Consider the following 24,783-nt stretch of genomic DNA (forward strand, 5'->3'; position numbering starts at 1 on the left):
CATTTCTTGCTGTGTCATTGCGTGAAGAAGATAGGCCAAATGACCGTTAGTTTAAGTTCACTCAGTTGAAAAACTCCTACAGCAACAACACAGTGTTTAACGTTTTAGGTGAGTGTTTAATTGTATTCCATGTCTATTATTTAAAACCTGTATAGGCTACACATTTAGCATACGTTTAGCCATTTAGCATACTTTTAAACTGTTTTTCATTGACCTAGAGGTGAATTTAAGGAGAGTAGAGCATAACAAATAAACTTGATTTGGTAACAATTCTAACATATAGAGCTAATTAACTTAAATTGTACCTATAGATCATTCGCTACCCTCTACACCAGCTCGTGAAACACTGTGATTATAGTTCACAGTTTTTCTCCCTTTGGCTCATTTCACGAATCAGAAATGACATTATCAAAACAACATGGTTGCAAATGACAGGTACCATTGCCTACAGTTGTCACAAATTTCAAATGATTTTGCACAACTTTGCAAATGGTTAAGTACAATACCCTTCAGTTAGGCCAAATGCCAATTGAATATATCTTGCAGGTCTAAACTGACTGTTGCTTCTCAGTCAAGTGGTTATTCTCTGCAAAACATATTGGCATAATTTCCTTGTGTACATCATCACCTGGCCAATAGTTTACTCCACTGTCAAAATATTTCAGGGACATAATACCATGAAAAACATTATGGTATACTGTAATATACTGTCACCATGCGTGCCTCCACATACAGTGTATGTCATACAATGGGCCAAGACTGCACTCTTCTTATCCCTCTACATGAGAGGGGTTTGGTAGGGCCTCACTTGCTTACATTTGTCGGTGTGTGGGACAATGTAAGCTTCCACCGTGGCCCACTCATCAGGGTTCACTGCCCATCCAAGAATGCTGATGGTGCTCTTATCACCTTACTCCCCATTCCTCAATCCTATCGAGGAGTTTTTTTCTGCATGGAGGTGGAGGATCTATGAGCATCGGGCTCAAACCAGAGGTCCCTGCTCCAGGCAATGGATGCTGCTTGTGATGATGTCACAGCAGATCAGTGTAGGGGATGGTTGCGGCATGCACAACGATTCATCCCCTGTTGCATCGCAAGGGAGAACATCAGATGTGACGTCGATGAAATCTGTGGCCAGACCGACAGGAGCGCGAGGATGAGCAGGAGAGTGAGGACGACAACTAGTGAAACTCCAGCTTTGCTTTACTTTCTTACTGTATGTGTTGTTAGTGTAGGTTATACATAATGGCCGGGTTTCCCAGATTCGTTAAGAAACTCTTAACACTAAGAGCGTCTTAAGAAACGTTCTAAGGGCACTCTAGAATGCTCTTAGAACGTTCTTAAGAAGATCTTAACGTTAAGAGCTTCTTAACGAATCTGGGAAACCCGGCCAACGTTAGTTTTGATGTGCTTATTGTATAACAGTATATTGTGCTGTACACATTTCCTGTTACAGTAACCATGATGTGTGGCAATTACAGTAACAATTTCCATGGCAGTGTGAGTGCAATATGATGTGAAACCTTGTAGGCTACTCTTGAATTACGTCTTCTTTTTTCAGTTTGATACACATTTACATTTTTTTATTTAGCAGACGCTTTTATCCAAAGCGACTTCCAAGAGAGAGCTTTACAAAAGTCCATAGGTCACTGATTATAACAACAAGATAGCCCCGAAGCATTGCGGGTAGCCAAAACAAGATGCACACATTGTAAACAACCAAAAATAACCAAAGGGAAGAACCATAAGAGCATGTAGTTAAGCAAGTTACGATTAAACAACATGAATCGCTAAGTGCAAGTGTACCTCTAGAAAAGCAAGCAACAGTAAAAATTGAATAAAATAGAATATTTTGCAGCAAATACAAAAGTTTAAATCAGTTACCACTAACCAACAACAGCAACAAGTATCTAAGTAACAGTGTTTCCCACAGATTAGAAATCTAATTGTGGCGGGTAGGGGTGGGAGTTGTCAGACGGGGGGGGGACGGGTCGTAATAATTCCTTCGTTAATAATTCGTTACACAGTTAATTTGTTAATAATTTGTTACATTACATATTAATCCAAAATGATTCACACCTTCACAAAATTAACAACAACTAACATATCATTTCTGAATTATGCATGTAGCAACGCTAGTGCTAAACAACTATTTAACTGGTCGGCTCCATGACGCCGGGTAAGTAGCTAGCTCTTGAGACTTCTCACCAAAAGAACGAAGGGGAAACTTCGAAAAGTTTACTGACAAAACATCTTAACATTTTGACCTGCAGTGTTTACACAATGCCAAAGGGACTTTTCATTTTGGGGGCACTGACTATTGCTGAACCATCTAGGTTATTTTGTCAACTGTATTTAAAGCTTTGAGAATGTCCTTTTTTTCGAGAGAGATGAGCCACACCAATCGAGAAGGAACTTTTCATTTTGGGGGCACTGACTATTTATATGAGAAAATTATTTGGTTTTGAAGCATGAGTTAATTGTTTTGGATGAGATATGACCTTTTGAAGGAGATCTATGTAGTTGTGCGGAACCATATAGGCTATTCAGCCAAATGCACTTAGAGCTTTGAGAATGTAATTTCTGTTTCAAGAATTGAGCCAAAGCAATGGAGACAAACTGTAATAACAATAGGTACGTTCGACTTCATGCAGCGCCGGCGGCGCTGATAGCCGTCTGCCGCCGGCTGACCTGAAGCAGCCAATGGCATTCACTGCTTCAAGTCAGCCAGCTGCAAGCCGACTGTAGGCGGCGCCGTCGCAGCATTTAGTCGAATTCACCTAATGTCTGGGTATAGACCAATTTTCACCCTACGTCACACGACTGTCAAGCTGGCTCAACTGCGCATGTCGGTTGCAAAAGACGAACTTCTCCCGGGTGTAATACACTTGGTCTGTGTCTACTACCGCACACTTTACGAAGTACACTGCAATAAAGTGCACTGCAAAACAGTGCACTTACATATTCAGTGCACTCCGTCGCTGCTAAGTGCTGTCTGAAATGGAACACTTACGTTAAACACTTGGCGGAAGTGACGGACGCAAATTTGCTCGCGACACTCGCGAAACCTGCCAAAATGAACGTGCTTCTCCACCCCAAGTGAAAAAAGCTGCTGAAAGGGATCCTCCTCTTACGCTACATAGCCAAGATGGCGCCTGTTTAGGGCGAGTAGTGTCCATCGTTGTACACTGTTTTTTGGACCATTTGCAGTGCGCCATCCGGGTACTTTCAGTGCACTGAATTCTGCAGTTTTTGTGAGTGAAGCGCCCTAAGCACTGAAAGTCAGTGCTCGAAGTGCACAAGTGCGCGGTAGTAGACACAGCTTTGGAATGTCGATCAGGTCATCATATATCTTTGTCCACTGGATTACAGGGCTTGACATTAACAGGGCTCTAGAGTGCGACCAATTTGGTCACAAAAGCGACCAAAATTTGTACGGGTGCGACAAGGAACGAAGCGGTTGTTTCTTCTTTGACGGAACTCACATTCATGGTTGGATCATATTGTGGTCTAAACGAATCAGAGACAGAGATGAGGCGGGTCTTTGCCTCTGATTGGCTGTGGTCCAGATATTCCTGTAGGCCTACACTGCTCCGTGCTACGTGATTGAAATCACGACCTGAGCACCAGAAAATCAGTTATGGCAGACCTGGGCATTGTACGGCCCGCGGGCCACAACCGGCCCACCAGCTGTCCCAATCTGTGTGAGGTAAATCAAAAATCAGAAATAAATAAATGTGTTGAGCTGTAGTAAATATGTAGTCCTGAAAGACTAGTGATCAGGCGATTTACAAATATGCGCTTGCGCAACCTCAACGACAGGAGAGTTAGCCCTCGAAAATGAAAATCGAAAGGTTGATACAGAATGTAGAGTTTTTAACAAGACAGGGACTTCTAAGTATCTGTTTAGTCAGTGCCAGTCCTAGCACATTGGGCGTCCCGGGCGAATTTAAAACTGGCACCCCCCCAGACGAAAAAATTATGTGCTGTCCCCTACCCCGCCGGCCGCCCCCCGAGAGTGCACGGAACGAGGACCGCTACTACCTGGCGGTAGCCTGACGTTGTCGTACTCATAATTCTAGTCAGAATATGAGTCTGATAACTCTCCGTTGGGCTGTGACTATGGGGCGTGTTTCAATCAAACTCGTAAAACAAATGCCTCTTTGCTCAATTGGATAGACCTACAACCAATCAGAGCAACGTAATATGTTGTTTGTTGAAAGCAAATTCAACCCAAGCGCTCTTTGGTGACGTTGTTGATTACGTTACTGTTGATCATCTGACCATCATCATATAAAGCCTGCCCTGACAATTTGATTGGTCCGAACAGCTCCTGTACGGATGTCGTTTTTCCGCAAACAAGCTACTCCAGACCCAACTTCCCAACCACATTTGTTTGTGGGCAGGGATAAGGTGGGCTGGCAGCCAGGCTAACCTGGCGGCACAAACGACGGAAAATGCAGCACGACACCGTCACAGCAAGCAGGGGTGCCTGCAGCTGCCTGAAGGGGGCGCCAATATGCCAATTCCCCACAAAGTGAACTGATAGATAAGAGAAAACCGCTTCGCAGCGCAGAGATTTTTTCGTAAAACGCTTGTGCCCCCCCCACGTAACATGATAAAATGCCGCCCCGGGCAGCTGCCCGGTCCCCCCGTGCCTAAAACCGTCCCTGTGTTTAGTGAGGTCAAAGTCAAAGCTGTGTTTTTTGGAGAACAGGTCGCTGTGTTGAAGGATTACAATTTGAATCGGCACTAAGCGACTAAAGAAAAAAAATAACACGGACAGAATAAGAACTTGACTGATTCAGTGGGCGCGGGCTGATGGTTAGTGGTTTGCTAGTTAAACTGCAGGTCCCTGATCATCACCTGTCAGCTGTCCTTCGCATATCCACATCAGACATTTAGCCAGATTTCAAAGCACTTGCCCACTGGATTCCTCTCACAGAACAAAATTAACTGGAAAAAAAGTATTGTTTTTTGTATAAAGTTGATCAAATGCATATCTTTAACATACTGCAAAACAACTTTTCATGGTTTGTGAAGATTAACTAGTTACAAATCAATTGAAACACTGATGTCATGATTATTTTAGTTTTTACTGTTACTTCGATAGTCTTTTCCTAGTTGACCAACAGGTAAAATATTTATATATAAATGTACAGAATATCCTTATTCTTCTGATAACCAGTAGCAGCTAATCAAAATATATACTTCACTGCTTTTTACAATGGGGGGAAATGAATAGTGAGCAGAATTAAGTTCAAGTTATTGTTGATGCGGCCCTCCAACACATTTCAAGTTTCTTATGTGGCACCTTGTCAAAATTAATTGTCCACCCCTGAGTTACGGAGCTGGGCCATGGAGCTAAGCCATGGAGCTGGGTTTTGATGCTAGGGAGAGTGTGGCAAGCTGGTTTTGCCAAGGCCAAGGGGCAAGAAAGCCAAATTACAGGTTTTGGCCATCTGAAGGGCATGCGACAGCAAGAGGGGACCCGCTATAAGACTTTGAGCCATAGGCGTAACCATTGTTTAGACATTGGGGTGTTCCAAATGAATAGGCTACCCTTCCACATAAGTGCATTGCCTACAACCCTTCCCCATAAGTGCATTGCCTACAATTCTATGAACATTTGCTCATTTAGCACATAGTTTTGAGGATTACATTGACCATTTGAAGTCACATCTAAAGGAATAGTGTAATTTCTGAGAGACAGTGACTGCCTGCATTGTGACCACGTCATTTTATCCGAAAAACAGCGACTCATGTTTTTATGTGGCTACTAGTTTTATTTGCGCACATTTAGCTCGGTATCAAGTTAACCTACTTAGTATTGTCTGAAAAAAACACGTATGCTTGGCTGCTGGTGCAGTTTTCTCCGCTTTTTAGGTAACCTCAAATCCTCCATTAGCCTACTCTACCTCCTCTCCAACAAATTAAGCTAACTAGCTCTAACATTACTTTCTTTGCGCTGAAGTGACAGGTAACCAAGACAACGCAGAACGACTCAAGGTGGATTCAAACAAAATCAAACAAGTGTACAATTAAGAGGGGGGGTTTTAAACACTTGCGTTTTTCTTAACAAATGGAACTAAATTGAAAATAAATAAGAAATAACAAGAGACCGATCCATTGACAGGGTTCATAAAAGGAGAATGTTTATTTTACATATTTTCTCGTTATTTTACCGTTGATAGGTATTTTCTCAATATTGGGGGGGACACGACCCCCCCCCAAATAATGCGTGGTTACGCCCATGCTTTGAGCCATGAAATGTTAGGTCAGTAGTAGGGATGGGCATTCCATTAAATTGTCTTAATTGATCGTCGGGAGAATTAACGATCGATTTTCGATTAATCATTAACATTTTTATATTAAAATTCACTATTTATAGGCTATATTAAAATGCAGTGAAAATAGAAAAAACACAGCGTGTTTCCGCATTTTGATCTGTAGCTATTACAAGAAGAACAATATTTCTGTAACTCCTAGAAGCGGAGCCGACTGCTAGAAGCCTGTGCTCAAACACAACTGACCCTTGTTTTTTTTCCGGCTAATTAACAAAGCTTCATAAAAACCTTTGTCCTCAACAATACTTAAGGGTAGCATATCCATCTCGATGGACTTGCAGATCGGTTGGGTAATTTTCTCTGCTCGTTGTGCATCGCAACTCCGTGCTAACACTGAGAGCAGGATGCACCGCCACTAACCAGGGTTGGATGTACGTTCTTCAAGTGGTACATCATTTGAGTCGTGGAGGAGTTGTATTTATACTCAACTTTGCAGTGCAAAGTTAGGCGCACCAGTGCAACCAAGGGAAAAAGTTAGTCTGGAGCCCTCCAAGTACATTTACGTTTCACTTGTCAATGCACAAAAGTCACTGACCCCGAAACCTTTAATTAACCATGACCAAACGATCGGGCAAAACTAGGCTGGCTAACGGAGGTCGCTTTCTCAGGCAAATGATTAATGAAACAGGCTTTGTTAAAGAAATCCGAGAAGCTGGCTATCTTCAGCAGGTTCGTATCTGAAAGGCAGTGCTCCCTGACGTGTCTGGTGTAGAATGGAGTGAAGTACAACATTGTGCACACTGCCAGTGAGCGACGAGTCTGACAGAGGCTAACGTCAAAACCAGGCCCGGTGTTTTGTCCTTACTAGTGATGTGTCGTTCGTGAACGATTCATTCATTTTGAACAAATCCTTACAAGGACTCGGGAGTAACGAGTAGCACTGTTTGCTGGTGGGGGGGGGGGGGGGGGGGGGGCAGGTTAAACCGGATTTTGAACATTAAACAGCAGTTCTTGAATGTGATCATGCTGTCCCAACTTAAAAGTCTGTATTTATGGAGGACTGAACAGTGATGGTGTGATTTTGTTTTTTTGTCAAGTATCTTAAGAGCCCGTTTGTAAAGAGACATTACTGGTTTAAGGGTAGTGGAGTTGGCAGTAGACCAGGTGGGTAAGCAGTAGTTAATATGAGATAAAATCAACGAGAACATGTACATTTTAGCAGCCTTGGTGATGTGAATTCTGAGATGCCTAAAGTTGGCTAAAGTGTATTTTAAATTTTGGCATATTTTTTTAACATGTTTTTTAAAAGTAAGTTGATTATCAATCAAGATACCAAGATATTTGTATTCCTTCAAAATCTTGATTCTTTGATCAGAAATAAACACATTGGGTTCAGTGTGAAATTTGCTGGTTTTAGAAAAAAACATAGCAACTGTTTTGGAATTGTTTACCTGAAGACAAAATGTGTTTAACCAGTCAGACACATTAACCATGACCTTTGTAAGCCTAGCAGCAACCTTTACATTAATCTTACCCCACCCAAAGATCACAGTCTCGTCTGCGTGAATCAGAACCTCACAGTCTTGGCAAACTGATGGTAAATCGTTAATATAAATACTGAAAAGAAGTGGACCCAATATTGAACCTTGGGGAACACCTGTAGACGGATTTTTGAAGTTGGATAATACATTGTTTATTTTAACACACTGAGTTCGAGTTGATAAATATGATTTGAACCAGCTGGATGTAGAAGAAGAAAAGTTAAACTGATCAAACTTAGACTGAAGTATGTTGTGGTTGACCGTGTCAAACGCTTTCCGAAGATCCAGAAATACTACACCCACAACTCCTCCTCTATCCATAAGGGACTTGACCCTTTCAATAAAATAGACCGTTGCAGTCTCGGTGGAGTGATTCGATCTAAAATCATCCTGCATGGGTGTAAAAGCTGATTAGAGTTAAGATGATAAATGAGTTGCTCTACTGCTAATTTTTCAAAAACTTTGGACATTATGGGAAGTATGCCAATAGGTCTGTAATTGGCTGCTGAGTGAGGATCACCATTTTTAAAGATAGGAACTACAACTGCAGGTTTCCAGTGATCCGGAAAACACCCATGTTGAGAGAAAGACAGGTTAGCAATATGGGTAGTAGGCTTTTTTTAACAACACGCAAAGGTCTTTAACCATGGCAGAGTCCATTTCAAAGATGTCCTTTGACTCTTTGGGTTTAAATGATTCGATGATGTTCTCTACTTGTTTTTCAGATACCCTTTCAAGGTTAAAGGTTAAATGTATGCCTTAGTGTAAAGTTAGGCCTATTGTTTTTCAGAAAATGTTGTAAAACTATGTAATATGGCACTTAAATGCACTTAATATGTTTTGTTTTTGAAAAGGAAAGAACAAACACACACTTTCTTTGGAGGGTGTTTTATTTTCAAAGCTGCAAGCCACGGGACCTGTACTACAAATCAAGATTTGGCGTTAGCGAGGTAACTTCAGGTTCAACCCAGGGTTTTCTGTACGATGGTGGATCACTTGTTACCGGGGTAGATCGCCATGGTAACACATGCTGAACGGCTAACCTGGGGTCTCATTTATAAAGCTTGCGTACGCACAATACGGGGCTGAAAATGTGCGTACGCCACTTTCCACGCAAAGGTTGTGATTTATAAAAAACAAACTTGACGGTAGAATGTGCGGTCCTCCACGCAAACTCTGACCCTCCCGTAGGCCTACGCACATTTTCGAAACTGTTGGAATTGGCGATGCAGATGACCATACTGTTGTCAGACAGACTGCATAAAGTAAATGTGGGAAGAACGATTCTACTCGTAATATTTATATATTTTGTTTGCGTCAAACTAGTTTTTTTCACTCGATTTCATCATTATCATGAAGATTAAATCCAGCAGTGTTATTTGCGCTTGTAGTGAGTGATAATTGTTCCATAAAAACCTTGTACAATCCAACTAAAATTTGAAATCAAAATTCAGCGCTGTTTACCATCAGATTGTCCACTACGGGAGTGCAGGAGGGGGAGATTCCCCGACTGCATGGAATACAGGATAACATCACATATCCTACCTTTAGATAACTGCAGAACACAGTGTATAACTAAATACATTTTTTTAATATTGTGCATTTATCATCATATGTCAAAAACTGGAAATAAAGTCGTTAAGCTCCCTGCGCAATCGCTACTCTACGTCCTTGTTATCAGTCCATAATTACTGTTCATAACAAAACGCTTTTGTTTCCAATGTTTATCCCGACTCGCGGTATCACTGGCACAGTTGAAGCCACTCGCAGTCTTTTTTATTGGTGATCCACCGGCAACCAAATAATGTGGTTTTCGGGCCTCCGCCAATAGGTTTACAGTGTCTGAAGGTTGTCATGCGCCATGATTCACCATAAAAAACAATCGCATGCCAGGATCATTAACATACTGGATTAGCATTCAAGAGGTGCTTTGCACTGACCATTTTTGGTTGAAAATGGGCGTGTTCAGGGCGGGGTAAAATGCAGATTCACGTACGCACACTTGTGGGTAATCTGTGATTTATAAAGGTAACATTGCGTACAGGTGTGCGTACACACAGTTTAATAAATCTGAATTTTTTGGTGCGTACGCCATTTTAGGCTTTTGGGCGTACGTACACTTTTAGTAAGAATCCTACGCACAGTTTTATAAATGAGACCCCTGGTCGGGAGCAGGTTAAGTTGGAGATCAGAGATCAACCGGTATAAAAACCCCGCCCACTAACTAATTCTTGACGATCATGTCATCACCGTTCATAGAAGATCCTGACGCTGTTTTGCGTTCCTCATTTCTTGGCATTGAGTGTAGTGATGGGAAGTTCAGATAATTTTACTGATTCGTTTTTTTGAATCTCATTCAGTAAAATGAACAAATCTTTTTTCGAGTCATTCGTTCATTTCAACGGGGGGGGGGGGGGGGGGGGCTATACGTGGGCTATGATTTAAGGGTTGAATCTAACTTTACGCAACCTACCTTATCTCCCTTAAATACTAGTGCCTCCCACATAAAGTAGGCTAACACCTGTTTGATGTGCCAGTCCATCAGTGACATGCATCCCACAAAACAATTCATTAACTACAGCAAGTTTAGACTTTTTTAGTCAGGTAACTAATTGAGTATAACCATCGACTCTTTCTGGCATTATTTGCATACGGTACTGAGAGAGTGTTTCATTCAATTTATTCTCAGTAGGCTACTTGCTCTATCGCCTACCAAATTAATAATTTAAAAACAAATCTTGTCTGAGAGCCCTCCCCTATCGTCCTCTACACCGTGTTGACTAGGCACCATTTCAAAAATTGTGTCGAAAATGCAATGAGCAGAGCCGGATGCTTGCTCTCTGCTTGACCTAACTGTAGCCTAGTCCCATCAGAAAAACAAACCAATCAGCGGTTCCGAATTTGTAGCCTAGTTTACTAGCTAGTACCATAAGAGTGGTCTTCGTCTATAAACCTACTACTGCTGCAAGGATACATGTCTCGCCTCTAGTGTTACATTTTTACAGTGACACGCTAGGTAAACGCTCTGTTTCTAGTCCTGACATATTTTTTTAAACGCAATGTATTACTTCCGTTGCTTTGTTCATACTTACCCGTAATACCGAAGTCAGCTCGGCCTGCCTAGTTTTATCAATAAGTACACGTCCATCTAACGTTGAGACTAACGCGCTTCTGGTCTGATCTTCAGATTTAGGATCAATTTAGGATCCTGCCAGTAGGCAGGGCCGCCAATATATGGGAAAACTTTCTGGGGCCCAGCCGTGGTGGGGCCCAGCCGCGATGCCAGCAATAATCATGTTCGTCCTAAATATTTTAAGAAATTATAACTGTAACCCTAGTTTTCAGGCCGCTAAGCCCCAGCAAAGTTTCTGCGTTGTGTTGTGTGGTTTGTGCCAGGGTACGTGGAAAGAACAGGGAAATCGGAGTCCAGATGGCGGTTGAGGCAGAGCATACCTTTCCTCCTTTAATTCTCTTTTTGACATGAAAACAAAGTATCTGTCGTCAGTTTCACAAAATATCCCCCAAATCAAATATAGAGAAGATAAACAAACTTTATCTGCCTCTCTTGCCGGTAACCTCTAGCTACTTGCAGAGTTAAACTAGCTAGTCACACGTTCGGCTGCTAGCACTGACAGCACATTCATCAAACATCAAGTCGCGCTGCTACACATTCAGCTCAACCCTTTACACAACATTGTTAACAAGTGAACTAAACATATTCGTGGTACAAACCAACACATTTACAATCAAATAATAGTTCTAGTGTTACAGCGCTCTGAGATTCAGCCTACCTTTTTGACATGAAAACAAAGTATGATTTCCAATACGGCGGAGGGTCAAAAAGGCGGTTCACTACGGCAAGCCCAAAAGGCCAAAGAGAAAAGAGCACCCTCTGCGGGCCATTATACAACACTCCCTTACATAACCAATTTTATTTTGAACTGAAATACTCACAATTACTTAGAAAAAGCAAACATAAACATTGTATTGTTGGCTTAACCGGTGAAGACCTCACCCTTGGTAGCGAGTGGTGCGAACGCAGGGTTGGACCAAGTGTTGGTTATTAAACAGAGTTAGGGTACAGGACAGACTACACAACATATCAACAACGGTGACAATGCTAGACAATGGTTGTTGTTGCTTAGCCTGGCTGCCAGCCCAACTTCTCCCCATCCACAAAAGAATTTGGTCGGGAAGTTGGGTATGGAGGGTCTCGTATTGGGGACAACTACAGAAAACCAGAATCGGGACGGACCAATGAAATTGCCAGGGCGGGCTTTATACGATGATGGACAGATGATCAACAGTAACGTAATCAACAACGTCACGAAAGAGCGCTTGGGTTGAATTCGTTTTCAACAAACAACATATTACGTTGCTCTGATTGGTTGTAGGTCTATCCAATTGAGCAAAGAGGCATTTGTTTTACGAGTTCGGTTGAAATACGCCCCGTAGTCACAGCCCAACGGAAAGTTTTCAGACTCATATTCTGACTAGAATTATGAGTATGACAACGTCAGGCTCCAAAGAACTGCCCATAATTCGAAAACGAAAATGCATTCTGAGCGGCGCAGCAGAGTGACGTCAGTAGCCGCTCATCTTCAGCTCCCTGCTGACCGAGCTACCCATCTTGTTTGGTAGGGGGCGGTGTGCACATACGCATTGCATTACATGGCAAATGTGCCGGGAAATTGATTGAATTGCCGGGTCTTTAGAGGACGCATCACAGATCATGGCGCTCCCTCAAATTGTGCAGACACTGATAGAATTAGCTGAGCTGGTAGAAACTAATAATATATCTGAGTCTGATGCCCGTGACCGAGTAGAACAAGTCACAGAGAGCTTGGCTGCATACTCTGCCGTGACAGACGTACACATTAATGAGGTTGCCATAGTAAACCTCTCTTCAGTCCTGGAACAGCTGGATGCTGTGGAGCCTCAAATGGGAAGGGGATCGACCAACCATCCACATTCCTTTCGAGTCCATCGAAAACTATTTATTAAATGGTTTAAAAATAAAGGACATAGCGGAGCTGTTCGGCGTGAGCCACCAGACGATCCGTCGGAGGATGCAAAGCAACGGATTTATGGAGCTAGAAAGCTGACAAAAGTATCTAAATTTGACAATTAAATATCTGAAATATTTGTGTGTCGAATTTAATAAAACGGAATTATTTTGATCCAAAAATACACATTTCTAAAATTCAGATTGCAGGCATTCAGATTCTTAAAATTCAGATTGCAGGAATTCAGATTCTTGAAATTTAGATTTCTGAAATTCAGACTGCGGAAATTCAAATTTTGTCTGAACTCGGCCAAAGGTGAAACAGCTTGCTTTCACAGGGAAAAGTAGACGATTTCAGAACGACCAAACTTTACCTCAGAACAAAAGCTAAGTTGCTCGTTGGAGGAACAGTATGGAGCAAGTGCTTATGAAACTTGTAATAACATGAGTCTTCTCCTTTGCCAAGATCGGCAGTTACTGTTACCAAGTGAGTCGAGACAGACTCGGAGGGCGGCGGAGAACGATGGAAGACGTGGAACAACTGGCAAACCTATAGCCAATATATTTATGTTCCGTTGTTCTCTTTTCTTTGTTGGAGTTCCTTTAAGAGCTTGATGGCATCCACATAGCCTGATATAAAATCATGAACTTCAATTGTGTCTCTTAATTATAATACCCACACAGAAAATCCAGGTTGAATCAAGTCTCGCTATATTGCTAATAGCCAATTTTGGATGGTCAAGCATATTTTTCATTGTCTCCTTATTCCTATCAAAGTCAATGTTCAGCCTATAGGCTATGTTAATTTGCTAAGTGACATTTCATATCGGTTATGGATAGTGAAATATTTGCTTTCTGAGAGATCGGACATAGTATTTAACAGCATATAAGGAGTTATCTATCAGAATATATCTGTAGTGCCGCCGGGTGTGATTTGATTCATCGTAAACACATCGTCTGGAAGTCAGTTTCGATCAAATACGATCTCCATACTACATATTGCCGACGTATCTTCTACACATCGGGCCGACGTCGGCAAGACGTATGTGTGCTATCCCAGATGATCTGGGTCTTCCTCAAACTAGCAACTCAGTTTGTTCTAGGCTACTCAGTCACGGGCATCAGACTCAGATATTTACATTTACATTTATTCATTTAGCAGACGCTTTTATCCAAAGCGACTTCCAAGAGAGAGCTTCACAAAGTGCATAGGTCACTGATAATAACAACAAGATAGCCCCACAGCATTGCGGGTAGTCAAAAAAACAAGAAGTACATATTGTGAACAACCAAAAAATAGTGTTAAAGGGAAGAAACCATAAGAGCATGTAGTTAAACAAGTTAAAATTACACAACATTAATCTCTAAGTGCAGGTGTACCTGTAGGAAAGCAATAAAAATAGGATTAACTAAAAAAGAAGAATACAACAGTTTAAATCAGCTACCACTAACCAACAAGAGCAACAGTCTAGGCAAGAGTCATTGTGAACCTTGAGGGAACTAGCGTTGGATTCAGCAAACCATTCCTAAGTACCATTGTACTCCTGGAACAAGTGCGTCTTGAGCCTTCTCTTGAAGGTGGAGAGACAGTCCGTGTCTCTGATGGAGGTGGGGAGTTGATTCCACCACTGGGGTGCCAGGCAGGAGAAGAGCTTGTGCTGGGACCGGGCGGTCTTGAGAGGTGGGACCACCAGGCGGTTGTCTGAAGAAGACCGTAGGTGGCGGGTGGGGGTGTAAGGCTGCAGGAGAGACTTGATGTAGTCGGGCGCAGTCCCGTTCACTGCTCGGAAGGTCAGTACCAGGGTCTTGAATCTGATGCGGGCCGTTATGGGTAGCCAGTGGAGGGAGATGAGGAGCGGGATAACGTGGGAGCGTCTGGGTAGATTGTAGACCAGACGGGCCGCTGCATTCTGAATTCTCTGAAGAGGGCGGGTTGCGCATGATGGGAGACCGGCGAGCAGCGAGTTGCAGTAGTCCAACTTGGAGAGGACAAGTGCTTGGACAAGCAGCTGGGTGGAGTGCTCAGACAGGTATCTCCTGATCTTCCGGATGTTGTAGAGGGTGAATCTACACGACCGGGAGACCGCAGCAATGTGGGCCGTGAGGGAGAGCTCGTCATCCATGGTAACCCCAAGGTTCCTGGCAGAGGATGAGGGGGTCACCGTCGCAGATCCCAGGGTGATTGAGAAGTCATGGGTAATGGAGGGTTTGGCCGGGATGATGAGAAGTTCTGTTTTGGCAAGGTTCAGCTGGAGATGGTGCTCAGTCATCCAGGCGGAGATGTCTGCGAGGCAGGCCTCAATCCTGGCTGAGATCCCCGGATCGGTCGGAGGGAATGACAGGTACAGCTGCGTGTCGTCAGCGTAGCAGTGGTAGGAGAAGCCATGGGAGGTGATGATTGGTCCAAGTGAGGTGGTGTACAGAGAGAAGAGGAGGGGACCAAGGACGGAGCCCTGTGGGACACCAGTGGAGAGCTGGCGTGGGCCTGACAGTTTGCCTCCCCAGGAGACCTGGTAGGATCTTCCCGACAGGTAGGATGAGATCCACTGGAGTGCAGTGCCAGTGATGCCCATCTCAGAAAGTCTGGAGAGCAGGATCTGGTGGTTAACCGTATCAAACGCCGCAGAAAGGTCCAGCAGAATGATGACGGATGACCTGGAAGCCGCTCTGGCAGACTGGAGGGCAGTGGTGACTGAAAGGAGGGCAGTCTCTGTGGAGTGGCCGGTCTTGAAGCCCGATTGGTTGGGGTCGAGCAGTTTGTTCTGAGAAAGGAAGTTAGACAGTTGGTTAGATACAGCACGTTCAATTGTTTTAGAAAAGAAGGGCAACAATGATACCGGTCTGTAGTTCTGGAGGACGGCAGGGTTAAGGGAGGGTTTTTTGAGTAAAGGGGTAACTCTGGCCTGTTTGAAGGCAGAGGGGAAGGTGCCAGAGGTAAGAGAGGAGTTTAGAACATGGAGCAGAAAAGTTATGATAGAGGGGGAGATGGTTTGAAAGAGAGGGGAGGGGACAGGATCAAGGGGACAGGAGATATATTATTAGTTTCTACCAGCTCAGCTAATTCTATCAGTGTCTGCACAATTTGAGGGAGCGCCATGATCTGTGATGCGTCCTCTAAAGACCCGGCAATTCAGTCAATTTCCCGGCACATTTGCCATGTAATGCAATGCGTATGTGCACACCGCCCCCTACCGAACAAGATGGGTAGCTCGGTCAGCAGGGAGCTCAAGAAGAGCGGCTACTGACGTCACTCTGCTGCGCCGCTCAGAATGCATTTTTCGTTTTCGAATTATGGGCAGTTCTTTGCGGGCAGAACATGAAAATGAAAATGCAATGTCCGCTCTGTTTTCTTTTTGATTATGGCATAACATGTGCAGTCTTGAAGAAGAAAATGCAAATGCAAATAGGATGATTGATTACTAACTTCATTTATGAGTCAAATAATGCACCTACATTCTTAAAATGAAAATACATTTTCTGGAAATGCATTTGAATTTGAATTGTGGTCACGATTTTGCAGCCACGTTCCTTAAATGAAAATGCATTTCTGGAAATGCATTTGAATTTGAATTGTGGTCACGATTTTGCAGCCACGTTCTTGAAAATGAAGATGCATTTCTGGAAATTCATTTTTATTTTCAAATTTTACATTTCAAATTGAATTTTGGTATCTATCTGCTGGGGCATATTTTGAAAATTAAATTTCAAATGTCTTTTTTGTTTTCATTTTAATTAAGTGAAAGAATGAGCAGTCTTAAAGAAGAAAATTAAAATGCAAAAAGGATGATTGATTACTAATTTCATTTATGAGTCAAATAATGCAGCCACATTCTTAAGATGAAAATGCATTTCTGGAAATGCATTTTAATTTTGGTCACGATTTGCTTCCATAGTCTACATGTTAACTGGCATGTTTGTTTTTCAATATCTCGCTAGTAGTCGCTAGTTGTAGAGCTCATAAAAGGACGTGGACCTTAAAATTCCCGGCGTTCCACAGTATGTGACATTTGGTTAGCCTTGGCCAAAAATGCGTTCTATTGACCTCCCTAATGGAGTGCATAGCATAGGACACGGACAATTTCTTCGAAGTTGTCGATGTTCGAAGCAAAACGTTTCCGACAAAATCTTCAATTTTCATGAATTGTTATGGCAACCAACAACGGCACAAGTTGAACCTGAGCTCATGTTAACAACATTTATTAAACACAACTTATTATTATCAATGTAATGTTGCCTTCTCTGTCGATCTCATGGTACGCTAGTAGAGGTTAGCCGCTGAACAGGAAACACAATACCGGAAAGCGGAAGTAGGTCAGCACCCATTGGTTGCTGGAGAAACAGGCGGATAGCTCTAACAACTACGGTGGCAGCTTTCTTAAGCTTGCACTAACTGGAAAAGTGGAACGTATTACCATGTGGCCAGGATGATCCTTCACTGTTGAATTGTTTCGATGTGTAATCAATGCTGTGTGAAAGTACAAGTAACGGTAATATATTCAGGCTATTGTTTTGGTTTTTTTAATCGAATGATCATTTAATTCGCCGTGTTCTTCGTATTTGCCAGACTAGTACCCACCTACAGTACCTACTGTACTGTACAGTAGTCTTAGTTTGCGGTGAGCGGTGGACCTCTGACTAAACTATCGGCAAATTAGCTAGCTCTAGCTGTTCGTATGTATGTACTTTTGATCTTATGACATCAAAATTACAGATTGGTCTACGACAAGGCTGTTTTTAATACGTGTGAAAGTAGGTAATGTCGCTAGCGTGCTACAATGTATTGTGGTAACCCCCAGTCTAATCAATGACAGTTATGCCTCAGGCTTGTTTGCCTTAGAAACCTCTACAAGGCTCAATATTTGAAGGACAAAAGAGGGCAGTGTACTTTAGTAGTCGATACACATTTTAACGAGAAACCTTTCTGGACTAAAATGCATTTAAAAGTATCCACCATTTCATTTGTTTGGCCAACAACATCTCTTATGCAAGAAATAGTGTCTGATTCACACTTGTTTAACACAAATCTGTACCATTTATCTACATTCTCTATCCCTGCAGAAATCTGACCTCCAAGCCATTCCTCCGAGGAGAGTCCAGTCCCTCAGGGAGTATTGGTCTTTAACTGACTACTCTGAACTGTGGCCATGGTGCTCAAAATATTCTTCCCTCAATGCTGTAACCGGGCAGACAGTGGGCTGCTGGTGGGGCAATGGATCCCGGGTCACAATTCAGCTGTGGTCCTAGCAGTCATCCACTACCCCTTCATCCCCTGGCAGGTGAAGCAGTACATCAACGAGGTCAGTAGATCAAAGGGTGACCGAGTTGAATCATCTCTCTCCTCAGTATAGGGCAATTCCACGTTATGGATGTGACATTTGTACTCAAAATGACAAGAAAAATGTCTCAGTAAAACAAAAGTTCTTACAATATTTAAATTAGTCATGCATATTCTGAAAGCACTCAATGGGTAGGATAGAGGAGGAAAATATTTTTTTGCAAAAATATTTTACAGACACAAAATTTACAAAAACATTATTATGTGTAACATTATGCGTTATGGATGTGACGAGAAATTACAGTCATTTTCTGGAGACTATACTTTTTTCTGTAACTCTGAACCATTAAGTCTAATGTAGAAAGTTTGATATTGACATGATCATTAGGGCTGTCCCCGACTAAGATTTTCTTTGGTCGACCAAGACTCAACTAAAATGTCTGAAAATCGACGAATCGAACTTTGAAACGCGAAAAAAAAAACGTACAAACATTTTCGCGATCTGACTCAATGGCTGCTGGACATTGCAGATTCAGCCGCTAATAGCCTACTAATAATAAGACTCGTATCACCAGTCCTGTTGTAACCGAATGCCGATGGTATTTAGTATGTCTTACAATGTACTACAAATTAAAAAATATTGTTTGTTTAACATGCAAATCATCAGAGTGCTTATCAGTGCCTGAAAACTTGCTGCATGCGAACTTGCGTAGTAGCTGAGTGGGGAACGTTGCAACAGAGAAAGATTTTGTTGTCTTGGCCGGAGAAGATAATGTCATCCGATTTGGATGTGATTCTTCTAATAGGCATATTCATTCTTCAACCCAGCACGTTAGTATGAGCGAAGTAGGGCTAGACCAACTTATGTTTTTCAGGTGGTAGGCTACATCATATTCGACGTCGAACTATGAAAAATAAACCGTTGTTGGCAGAGTTTGCATTTAACGTTTTTCGAGTGACCCGGTACTTTGTAAATGTAAATGTACTTTAATGAAATGCTGCCATACCACAGATTTCTTTGCAATTTTTACTAATAACACCGACAAAGTAGGCTATGGCAGAGTTTATTGTTCTGCAGCCAATTGTGCTTGTGCCGTGTGCCAAATACCAAACCAAAACAAAGCGCAAGTTAACGAAAGGGAAAACAGAAACACCTTTTCTTTAAAATTATATATTTTTAGAGTTGGTTTATTTGTCTTAAATAATATAATCTACAATTTCTGTTGAACATTTCGTCCATTCAACAATGATGACACAAGCGGGAATCAGATCTCACACTGCCATATGGCAGCTCGACTAAAAAAATCTTAGTCGACCAAGAGCATATCGACCAGAAAATCGACTAGGCGATTAAGTGGGGACAGCCCTAATGATCATGGAGTCTTAGGTGAACATAAAAATTGCAATTTTTAAAACATTTAGTCTTTTATGTTGAATTTTATGAGGAAAAACCAGCGTTATGGATGTGACATTATTCTGTTATGGATGTGACGTGTCTGAAATACACACAGAATCTGTTTCGAAAATCAACAATAAAACCTACACAGCACTTTTGTCAACATCAAACATTACTCTGAATGGTAGTTTTGACATTAATAAAACCATGCAAAATGGCTCTGAAGATTTTCAAGATGGCCGCCAAAAATAGCATAGATTGTTTTAGTGTAACACATTATGTAATGTATGAAGAAAGTAGAAATTGAAGAAAGTAATTTATTATTAAACACTATTATACTTATCATTATACTGCATGTTGAACACATTGTTTTTAACTTTCAGGTACCTTTCGCTCTCCCTTATTCTGCCTGTACAGCGTCTTAGAAATGGTACCTTGCCCCTATTATCTACAAAAGGATTGAGACACTGGATAACTTGTCCTGTCACTACCCACGACTTGTCCTCCTTTGTTGGCAGGATATAGACCAAGCCCAGTTCATCATTTCTTCTCAGAAACTGGACCTCCAGTCCCTCTGAATCGGTATCGGTTACAAGCCCGACAAACTCCCTGCTGGACGTCTTACCCTTGTATGTAATGAGCAGGCAATCCCCAGTTTTGATCTCTTCTGATGGCTCACATTGGTGGGCTTGGAGCTCATGCTCATCACTTGAGTCTGAGGAATCAGGGCTCTGGACCAACTCCGTTGCAGAGGAGTATGCTCTGTATTGCACCTGGCCCCATGATAGTGGAGCAACATGGTGCAAGTTTAGTGTACCTGGGAGAGGTGCCACCATCTCCCAGTGCTTCTCAATGGCATGCTCTCTATAGAACTTTAAGATGTCTTCTTTGTTGATGAGACACACTTTCAGTTTTGGGCAGATCCCTTTGGCTGTCTCAGCAAATTCCTTTGCATTTACTTGCACCACTTGTCTGCTAAGCACGGCAGTGCTGACAGCTCTTTTCACCGTGCCCCCCGCTCCATCCACTGCACCTTTGCAATGGCTGGCGGCAAAAAATGCCATTGAACACTCACTTCTGGGATCATCTGTTTTAAAGGTAGTTGAGAGGAAGAACCAGATACATTTATTTTTGAATTGTGATGCTGCCCCATTACTGAAAATGTGAGCTAGTTTAGTGCTGGATGTTTCTTCTTCACTATTTTTTTGAGGAATTGACAGCCTTTTTTCCATGGTGCGGTCATCACTTATTCTGACGTAGGACTGTGCTTCTTCTTTGATCCAGATACAGCCGTGAAAATGGTAATCTGGTTCTGATTCCAGTGAGCAGCCTGGATTTAATCTTGGTAACCTGCTGTGTAATTTTCAGTGAAGTCCACCGGAAGGACAGCACACATTTCCCCCCCTCTTGTTCTCCTGAAAAAAGGCACTCTGCTGTTGTTTTATGAACTCATGTCGAGTGAACTTGGGGGCAGTTTCGAACAGATTGTTCAGGACATCTCTGAGCAGTCCAGTCTTCTGGCTCGTCACCTGCACTCCTCCTGCAGTCTCCCAGGTGTACCAACTGGTGGCAATCTCTTTCTCCTCCTTTGGGATGTTGGAAGTAAGCTGCAGGAACTTGCGTACATTTATACGTGCGGGGTGCAACATTTAATATTGTGTGTGATTGAAATTCATGTAGACTATGGCTACATTACAAAAGTGTAAGAACTGAGCGCGGTCCAGTGTGATCTCTCCATCTCTGGATAAACCACTATATTGCACTCGAGATCCGTTGTCCTGCGACCAAAGAGTGACTTAACGGCAACTTAACCCATGGTACCGAAATTTATGTTTTCAGCCGATTAAGGTACAACGTCACGGCAACGTTGTCCACAGGACCAAAAATAACGTATCCAACTGACCAAGGTACGACGTTGCGGTAACGTTGTCCACGGGACCAAAAATCGTGTAGCCAGCCGACCAAGGTACAACGTCGCGGCAACGTTGTCCACGGGACCAAAAATAACGTAACCAGCCGACCAAGGTACAACGTCGCGGCAATATTGTCCATGGGACCAAAAAATAACATAACCAGGCGACCAAGGGACGACGTCGCGGCAACATTGTCCACTGGTCTAAAAATAAGGTAACCAGCCGACCAAGGTACAACGTCGCGGCAACGTTGTCCATGGGACCAAAATATAACGTAACCAGCCGACCAAGGTACAACGTTGCGGCCCCGTTGCCCACGGGTCTATAAATAACGTAATTAGCCGGCCAAGGTACGACGTTGTGGCAATGTTGCCCACGGGTCTAAAAATAACGTAACCAGCCGACCAAGGTACGACGTCGTGGCAACGTTGTCCATGGGACCAACTAGCAACATTCCCTTTATAACGTTGCTACGTTGCACTGGGAAGAGGCCCCGGGGAAGACCCAGGACACGCTGGAGGGACTATGTCTCTCGGCTGGCCTGGGAACGCCTCGGGGTCCCCCAGGAAGAGCTGGCGGAAGTGGCCGGGGGGAGGGAAGTCTGGGCCTCCCTGCTTAGGTCGCTGCCCCCGCGACCCGATCCCCGGACAAGCGGCAGATGACGGACGGACGGACGTTGCTACGACGTTACTTACTGGCAACGTTGCCGCAATGTCATGTGTTAGCTGGGAAGCCGGTGTTGTTTTTCTGCCGCATAACGAGACTGTAGCCAGTAGCATGTTTCGTATGTAGGACACAGTCAGGCGATTGTAACCTGCGTGCTACTAGTTATGCTTGATGAATATTATCTACACTTCGGTCAGCTGGAGTTTCTCTGACGCATTTTTCCATTGGTATTCGTGGTTCTGTAGTTTTATAGTAACGTCCGTAACGCGGAAAAATGACACCAAAGAAATAGAACGACCATTCGATTATCACACACAACCTCAACAAGGTTTTAACAGCTGATAAAGTCGAATGACATAAATGATGTACATATTGCTACACCTGTCCCTCCTCCTCACAAGGTAGGCTGTGGGATCGCGTGAACGAAAAATTAAGCCCTCATGTGCCCCTTCAAAACATTATGTAATTAAAAGCTAGCTTTTCTCTGGCATAGCTGACTAAAGTGGTGTTAATGAAAGATGATTGTTGTGGACATGAGTCTGGAGTACCCCAAGTTCAAACTAGGGGTGCACCGATCCGATACTTAGATCGTATATCGGCCCCGATATTGGCAAAATAGCTGGATCGGAAGATTTCGCCGATCCAGTGGCCGATCCATGCAACCTTTAGATGCGTGAGTTCTAAATATTTCCGACGGTGCCCACAGCAAGCATAATACTCGAAGCAATGCTACTAGCATGCTAGTGTTGCCTGTTAGCCTTCTCATTAGTACATATTGAAGCCATACAGAGTTTGTCGCATAGTTTTTGTCTATCGGAAAATATTCAGTTGGAATTTTCAAAATCGCATATGCAACGTTATGCTGTGAGACCCGCATTCGAACAATCACATGTGCGACTACTCGTTTTACACTGTAGATTCTACAGTATAGGAGAGTCGTTGAGCTGCAGGAATTCGACGTGCTCCTAGCATTGTGCTTTTGGATGTGCTTGATTAAATTGGTACTATTGTACTTTGCAGTACTACCACCACCCCTCAAAACTTTTACTTTGCAGACATTGCAAACAGCCGACGAACTAGTTGGCGTTGCAAGCATGAAATATCTCCACACAGCCAACTCTTTGGCTCGCTCTATGTTGCTTTTGAATTTCTGTCCACTGGTTGGACACGAGTTGTACACCGCACGGTGCTATGCTTCAAGCTAAAAACGTCCATGGTTTACATACCAGCGACAGCAAATAAATAAGAATTCAAATATTTTTACAAGTTTACAATTTTTGGGTGCTGTTTGATGACTATTGTATGTTTGACCAATACACTATTTTGTTTCTACTGCTACATTTTATTTATTTCAATAGGCCCTACGTTTGATTACATTCTATTTTCGCATTTTGAATGCACAATAGTTTTTTAAAAACTGAAAAAACTGATCGGTGGATCCCTAGTTCAAACCCCGGTGTGCGTAAGTGATTAAGAAAGTGTTTTGTCCGTCTTTTCATTAACGGAGTGACTAAATTAATTTGAGTTCTGGATTATCAAGTATTATCAATCTGCAGTTTGGGAGAGAAAACCAGACCTCTGACAATAAATCACAACACCAGGCTTAGGTTTCAATCAGGGGCCCGTTCTCCGTACGTCGCTTATTACATCCGAGGTCAAATGACACATCCAAGACAACATCATCTTGATAATCATGATCTGGCTGATTTGGTTCTTCGAACACCCATGTTGTTTATAATTAGTATAGACCTTTTTTGATGAACATTCTAGAATTTTCATTTGTCAAGTTTGGCCCTTGAAAGCTTCCGGTTTCAGACACGTGAATGATTGTTTTTATCTAAGTCAGCTAGTTTAGAAGCATAAGTGAGCAAGTTACATTGGCAAAAACATTTCTTTAAACAATGTCAATTCTTACTGTGTTTGGCTGTTCGTCAAGATTGGGGAAGAACAAGTTGTCAACAAGTTAAAATTTAATATAAAAACAGGACAACGAGATGACTGGGTTGCTGCTGTAAATAATAGCTTGTTGATCTTTCAATGTTGTTTCAATAGTAATATTTGTGGAAATACCGTTAGAATCGCGTTGGTTTTCATCGTTGTTTCAATATTAAATAAGGGTGCCAAAGGATGATGGGTCAACATAGTCTGACGTTGGTTCAATGAAATTAGCGTTGAAAGCGGAATGTTGATTCACTATAGTTTCAATGAAGTTTGCTATCTGGGTTATTGCTTTAAAAAGGTGGTTTAGGGTGCCATAACTTGTCATGGAAGGGAATTTCCAATCATGCCTAGCATCAGTGGCGATGTGTCCTGGCTTAGGTTACTGAAATGAATTTGGGCAACAGGCAAGGGATCCACCTGAACAATAAATATACTTCAGTAGATATAACTCGGTTTTGAATCTGACACTGCTTGTGTAGTCCTAGGCTATGGCTAACTCTCATATCCACCTGTTTTTTAACCCTCGTACATACACTGGGTTCAGAAATGAAAGGTGGGTGATGTAAAAACAGCAGATCATATTGAACAATTATCGGTGCGTTTATTAATTACTACAATTTCACAGCAGTTATTCAACAAGTAACCAGCAGATATAGCCTACCCGCTGCACACCTCCCCGACCTTTTAAGCCGTCTCTTTCTTAAAATGTACATTGTTTGTTGACTCCCATAAAAAAAATAGTTGTAGAAATCAGCCTTT

The 24,783-nt window shown here is 42.6% G+C and overlaps 1 protein-coding gene across 3 annotated transcripts in view; it reads left to right on the plus strand.

Moving 5' to 3' along the window:
* Positions 1–25: 25 nt before the first annotated feature.
* The window catches only part of pigq (phosphatidylinositol glycan anchor biosynthesis, class Q), a 152,828-nt gene continuing 128,070 nt past the window's right edge, over positions 26–24,783 (plus strand). For 2 of the 3 annotated variants that reach the window (XM_047038804.1, XM_047038807.1), the window contains exons 1-2: positions 17,151–17,320; positions 17,892–18,130. In XM_047038804.1, the coding sequence (XP_046894760.1) occupies positions 17,978–18,130 (153 nt within the window). In that variant the 5' untranslated portion in view covers positions 17,151–17,320; positions 17,892–17,977. Of the gene's footprint in view, positions 109–17,150; positions 17,321–17,891; positions 18,131–24,783 lie in introns of those variants that run through there. The other variant, XM_047038805.1, reaches the window with a different exon arrangement.

This window comes from Hypomesus transpacificus, chromosome 17, assembly GCF_021917145.1.
Source record: "Hypomesus transpacificus isolate Combined female chromosome 17, fHypTra1, whole genome shotgun sequence".
Taxonomy (NCBI): Eukaryota; Metazoa; Chordata; class Actinopteri; order Osmeriformes; family Osmeridae; genus Hypomesus; species Hypomesus transpacificus.